Source organism: Mixophyes fleayi, chromosome 3 (genome assembly GCF_038048845.1).
Source record: "Mixophyes fleayi isolate aMixFle1 chromosome 3, aMixFle1.hap1, whole genome shotgun sequence".
In the NCBI taxonomy this organism is placed as follows: Eukaryota; Metazoa; Chordata; class Amphibia; order Anura; family Limnodynastidae; genus Mixophyes; species Mixophyes fleayi.
The window spans coordinates 33082128-33088956 of record NC_134404.1 but is presented as its reverse complement, the minus strand read 5'-3'; the positions used below and the strand labels follow the sequence as shown (position 1 = coordinate 33088956).

The window sequence follows — 6829 nt, the reverse complement described above, 5'->3', positions numbered from 1 at the left end:
GTATTCTCTGTGTTTGCCTTGTCTCTGTATATTAGACTGTACTCTCTCTGTCTGTCGTGTCTCTGTATATTAGACTACTCTGTCTTGTCTCTGTATATTAGACTGTATTCTCTGTGTTTGTCTTGTCTCTGTATATTAGACTGTACTCTCTGTTTGTCTTGTCTCTGTATATTAGATTGTATTCTTTGTGTTTGTCTTGTCTCTGTATATTAGACTGTACTCTGTTTGTCTTGTCTCTGTATATTAGATTGTATTCTTTGTGTTTGTCTTGTCTCTGTATATTAGACTGTACTCTCTGTTTGTCTTGTCTCTGTATATTAGACTGTATTCTCTGTGTTTGTCTTGTCTCTGTATATTAGACTGTACTCTGTTTGTCTTGTCTCTGTATATTAGACTGTATTCTCTGTTTTTGTCTTGTCTCTGTATATTAGACTGTACTCTCTGTTTGTCTTGTCTCTGTATATTAGACTGTATTCTTTGTGTTTGTCTTGTCTCTGTATATTAGACTGTATTCTCTGTGTTTGTCTTGTCTCTGTATATTAGACTGTATTCTCTGTTTGTCTTGTCTCTGTATATTAGACTGTATTCTTTGTGTTTGTCTTGTCTCTGTATATTAGACTGTATTCTCTGTGTTTGTCTTCTCTCTGTATATTAGACTGTACTCTCTGTTTGTCTTGTCTCTGTATATTAGACTGTACTCTCTGTTTGTCTTGTCTCTGTATATCAGACTGTATTCTCTGTGTTTGTCTTGTCTCTGTATATTAGACTGTACTCTGTGTTTGTCTTGTCTCTGTATATTAGACTGTACTCTCTGTTTGTCTTGTCTCTGTATATTAGACTGTATTCTTTGTGTTTGTCTTGTCTCTGTATATTAGACTGTACTCTGTCTTGTCTCTGTATATTATAATGTACTCTCTGTTTGTCTTGTCTCTGTATTTCAGGTCGCCCCATACACGCAATGCATGTGTAGCGGAAGTAGCTAGACCAACATGTAGCCATGTCACGCCATCAGACACTCCCCCTATATGAATCAAAGTCCATCCAACTTGTTTCTATAATTAATTATTTAAATAATTTCATCATAGTAAAACAATTGACCTTTAAAAAAAAGCCCTGAATATAAAGTACAGTGGACCATTGTATTTAAATATGGGAGGGAGCTTTTTTTTAAATTATATATTTTTATTTTAGCAACCAACATGGCTGACTTGCCACAAAAGTTTTGGAAATATAAATTACAAATTGTTACAAATATAAAGCAATATAATACATTTTATAGTGGGTACCTTTTGGTACTAGTGTTTACATCATTCTGTGTATAATGTGCTAAATTTTAAGTTACATCCGCTTATGACCTTGAAATAATTTATTTTATACAAATACTTCTTCTGTGGAACTTCCAATATTCAGAGATGCGGATCCCCTGATTCATGACAGTGTTTCGTTATTCACAAAGTAACTTTGCTATCTTGTTAAGACATATTATAGTTAAAATTATATATTATCATTTATTACAAAATGAATAATGTATTCATAATGTACAACATAGGCATCAACTGTTTTCTTGTCAACTAGATTTCTATGGATATAATACACACATAAGAAAATAAACATGTCTGTAAAGTATGGGGGTCTCTTCTTTAAATCTCTTGGAATAATTTAATTATCACAGTTTTTTGTAGTTATGCCATCTCTCCTCATTCTACTGATGGAATTGATCTTCTGTACTGGCTTATAGTGTAGATCCTGCAACACAAAGAACAGATTTTTACTTACTTAACACATATGCGTAACAAATGTACTGTATATGGATCACAAACACATTAAAGAGTTTATGAAAAAAAGTATTGATTATTCCAATATCAAATAAAGTATAGTTTGCCATTTAAAAAGCTATTTTGGGTGCAGTAAATTAAGAACTGTCGCATTTAAGAATTTCTTTTTACATAGTATTTTGTGCAAAAACTAGACACCATTTAACCCTCCCCTGTATTTGCAAAGCACCCCCTCATTCCACCCAACATCTCTCATTGGCTGATGACAACTTTTAGTTCTCCACAAACACCATCATCTTGCTCTGTAACCCACGCGTTTTGGTGGAAATCCAGGCACACTACTCTTCCAGAAAGGATTTGTAGTTTATGTTTACACTTATATAACACAGTATGTAAAACAAATAATTTTTTTAAAAGGTGAGGGGTTCTCTTTAAAGGAGAAATACACACTCGTCGTGAATCTGCTGTGCCTTTTGGTTATGGAAGCACAGTACAATATTGATAAGGCGCCGTAGTAACACAATTCCACTAGGTGGCACTATTCACATGCATTTAGTGGCATCTATACTTCTAATTGCAGAGTTCTGATGTAATTTAGTCAATGTTCATTCAGAACATTTACGTATCACAAAGAACACCTCCTTCTGTAAATTATAATAGATATTAGAAGTCAGCTGTTTTTGTACTTAGTAAGGTCACAGTCATTCTCAATGACTTTCAATATCTTTCTTACCTGCAAGGCTGTATTTAGAAGACAAAAAAAAATATGCATAAAAGTAATGCTACAGTTATACATAAATAAGAATGATAAATAAAAACATTTTAATGCCACATATTACAATATATAATACAACATATTGTAGAAACATAGAACTTGAGGGACGATAATAATAATAATAATTGGACCCATCTAGTCTGCAAATTTTTTATCCCAGGTAATCTCAGACCCTAGTTTTTTTCAGATTTAGTATAGTTCTATGTCTGTTATTACTGTATTAGCATCTACCACCTCAGTTGAGAGGCTATTCGACCAATCTACTACCCTTTTAGAGTAATTTGTCCTCAGATTTCCCCAAACCTGCTCCCCTCTGGTTTTTCTGCATGTCCTCTTGTTCTGATATCCTGTACACAGTGAAAACCCATGATGTATTTAAAAGGTTTTAGGGCCTGATCAATCAATAGGCTGACAGAGCATGTGTTCTGAAGGGGGACAGAGTGTGTATTCTGAGGGGTACAGAGTGCAGAAAAGGGGGCAGAGTGTGTTCTGAGGACGACAGTATGCAGAGGAGTCATGAATTGGCCGTTGCAGTGTGATAAAATGAATGGGGGGGTCATGAATTGGCCGCTTGTGGGGGTATGATCTCTGTATTGTATGGCGTTCATGAGGATGCTCTCTAAAGAGCCTAATCATTTAGGGTTTGTAATGTTTGCACATTTTCAAAACAGGACCCCAACTTTCCAGGAGACAGCTAAACAACAACAAAGCTGCAAGAACAAGCAAGAAAGAACAGCAAGAACAGGTAAGAGAATCTGTCTAAATTTGTTTGCTGGAAAATACTCCTGAATTTTCCTTTATTGATTTGAGGGGGGGAAGGCGCTACTGGAGTATTAGCCTAGGGCTGCCAGAACCCTTAATCAGGCCCTGCTTTTAGCAAACCCCCCTTTCCCTAGGTGACAAATGGGTCATGCCGCATTCTACATATTCCAAACGCGTTGCTCAATTTTTAAAACGCATTGGTGGCAATGGCACAATAGACTCTTTATTTTTATTTAACTTTCCCTGCATTTATTACAGCATGAAAACGATGAAGAGCGGAGAGAAGGGAATAAGCCCTCACTATAATAGCTTAAGCGTGTGTGACATACTGTACCTGGAATTTGATTTCTGCAGTGATGACTTCCTCGGTCCGCAGCATTTGTAGTCAATAACTTGGTAAATGATGGGATTGTACATAGCTGCTGATTTGGCAAGTAATGTTGGTACCACTGAAAATTCAATTGGTACAGAATCAGGTCTTCCGAACGCTGACCAGACAGACACAATAGCATATGGGGTCCAGGCAATGAGGAATCCTGCGCAGATCAACATTGCCACCTTGTGGTAGAAAGAGAAAATGCTATTTGTTAACCATATACGTGGGAACTCCAGCTACAATTAAGTAACAGGAAATCATTTTATCACTCGTACAACTCAATGCTTTTAAATTCCTAGACAAATCTTCATGCTTTACCATAAATAAAATTAAGAAAACATTAATCATTTATTCTGATTTACTACCAAAAAGGACTTTCTCTGATGAAATTCTGAAAGATTCTAACATTTGCTTAGGTAGGCTAAGAAAATGTAAAAAGAGATACATTGTAGAAATATGAAAATTGGCCTTGGTATTAGACTGCGGTAAAAATGACGGCTTCCACTAAGGAAGTGTCCTCCCATAGGTAGCAGGGGAAGAGAACTCTGGTCATTGCTCTATCTCTCACCTGCTAAGACTGCCATAGGCCCTGCCAGTTTAGAAATCCTACAAGTGATGAAGGAGGAGGCCCACCATGCAGGATTCATATGGTTGTCAATGAAGTCTGTGCACTAAAAGCAACACGTAATTATATCGCTGTGGCACCCCTCTAATCATTGCACTGAGAGCAGCACATGATTCACTCGTTGTGGCACCTGTCCAATCAGTGCACTGAAAGCAGCACATGACCGACTCGTTGTGGCACCCATACAATCAGGTGTCATTTTCAGTGCACACCCTTGTTGACAAAGTTTTAAATTTACTATCTCTGCTACTCCTGCTCCTGCAGAGCTTAGACAACAGCAGTGCTTGCGTCAGTCTGGAGGATTTCCAACTGAACCTCTCATTCTTAGACAGAAAACTTTTTCACTACATCAGATCAGAAGTAGGAAATTGCTCCTGCATCATGTAGCGGCAGGAGGAGACAGAGGAAATGCCAGAGGAGGAAGAAAGAGTGCAGTGCCGTCCACACTGTGATCACTGTGACCACTATTCCTGCTTTCACAGACTTCTTCCTCCCTTGTCAGGCAATCAGTGGTTTTACAGTACATTCTTGGAAACAGTTTACCCTTAATATGCCAGATAACATGGTAAGTTTAACTCTTGCACATCAACTACAAGCTGGATGCACTTTGTACTTCTTACATCTGCTTTTGCATAAGTTCAACAAAAGCTTCTGTGCTTTCAGGGAATTCTGCTCCTTCCACTATTTAACTGTCAGTCTGTGGCTTCCTGCTTTCCTGCATTCCTCTCCTCACATCATGACACTGTCACATGCAGCCTTTTTAATAACTTTTTTTGCTTATGACACTGTCACATGTAGCTTTTTTTTATTTATTTTTCGGGGTTTTGTGTTTGTGTTTGACTGTCGCTAATAACAAATACAAAAACACCATCACTGCACCTTGGTCAGCTTGATTTCCAGTGTGTGGTTTTTCTGGTTCCTGGTATCGAAGTGTGCAACCTCTTCAGCAGAAGACTTGACTTTGGCGATGATCTTTGCATATGCAAAGACGATCACCGCGGTGGGGAGAATAAGGCAAAAGAAGAGTATACTGACAACAAAGATCTTCCCCTTCAAAGAGGCCTGTGCCAGCCACCAGTCTAAAGTACATGAAGTTCCAAATGGCTCCGGAGCATAGTTCCCCACTCCAACCAATGGCAGAGTAGCCCAAAACGATGCATAAGACCAGATGAATAACAGGCTGATGATTGCATGTCGTCTTTTAAGCCAGGTACCTGCAGAAATGTTATATACAGAGTAAGCAAAGTACAATAGACAATATCTTAATGCTATAATGATTGCCTGCTATATAATGTGAGCCAGAACGATTTTGCCACTCAAGGTGCTAGTCACCAAATTTTAGCAGGTTGGTCTGTCTCTAATCAATGGGTAAACGAAATCATGGAAGGTTCAATCATAGGTGATTATTTCATAAATTGATTTTTCTCAAGCGTGTATTTTAAAATTATATTTTCTAAACATGAATTTTTAGTAAAAAAAACGTGTACAAGCTTACATATTTTTTTTACTCTTACAATATGTTATTAAGCAACTATTTCCATTTGGATCAATGAGGAAAGGTTTGCAAATTGAATAGACAGAAATATGCCTATTGGTCTATATATTATGCTTCCAAACAGAGGGAGCATTATCTCTGGTTGGGTTCAAAGTCTTGGAAGTCTGGAACTTACAAGACTTTGGAAGTTCTAGAATTCTCTCCACCGCAGTTTGGCTTCTTTGTCATGAGTGCTATAATAGCTTCTTCCCCCACCAGAGGAATATGGGATGATTTAGAGTTGAACACAAGTGCAGTTGATCTTGGTAAATATGTGTATTGGATAAAAGTTGTCCCATTGACCATGCACACAATTTGCCCCTGGCAATTGGAGAGGGGGATCAGGGCAATTCATGTGCAAGTACAGTAAGGGTGTGTAGACATAAGTTAAGTATGCCCATTTGAAATACTCATACTATTTGGGGATACATGTATCTTTTAAATGTGTTCTTTACCAAGAGTAAATGCTGCACCTACACAACACAATTGCTGTTTCGAGTTAATGATGATTGACACATATCTGCTCCATACACATTTATACACTAGAAATAATATTGCACATATCTTAAATTGTGTGTAACCCAAAGTGCAGATGTGCAAATGAAAATGTACAGATGCATCTTTGAGCAAAGCAAATGTTTATATTTTAGATTTAGCTCTAAATAACCTTCCGAGGATTATAAAAGAAGAGGAATGGATATTTGTCTTGTCCCTAGGATTGTTCTTCATTGTACTCCATAAATTATTCTTCACATAAGCCATTTGTTATGTTAATTAGTAAACAGTGTGGCCAGTTTAGTTAGTGCCACAATAAATGGTCACCTCTACAGAATATATATAACGTAGATGTTTTTATTGAAGATTTTTTTTTACTGAATCTACACAAAATTAGGAAATTATCCTGGCTGAAGAGAACAGAGAATAACTATTAAACACCTATTTTCCTAAAAAAAAAAGTACTGTCTGTTAGGATATTGGGATT

General features: G+C 37.0%; 1 protein-coding gene across 1 annotated transcript in view; it reads right to left on the bottom strand.

Annotated features, from left to right (window-relative positions):
* Positions 1-1161: 1161 nt before the first annotated feature.
* OPN5 (opsin 5) overlaps positions 1162-6829 on the bottom strand; it is a 116708-nt gene continuing 111040 nt past the window's right edge. Inside the window, exons 5-7 of the mRNA XM_075201348.1 lie at positions 5193-5527; positions 3647-3870; positions 1162-1746 (exon numbers count right to left, since the gene is read on the bottom strand). Of these exons, the coding sequence (XP_075057449.1) occupies positions 1698-1746; positions 3647-3870; positions 5193-5527 (608 nt within the window). The 3' untranslated portion in view covers positions 1162-1697. The remainder of the gene's footprint in view (positions 1747-3646; positions 3871-5192; positions 5528-6829) is intronic.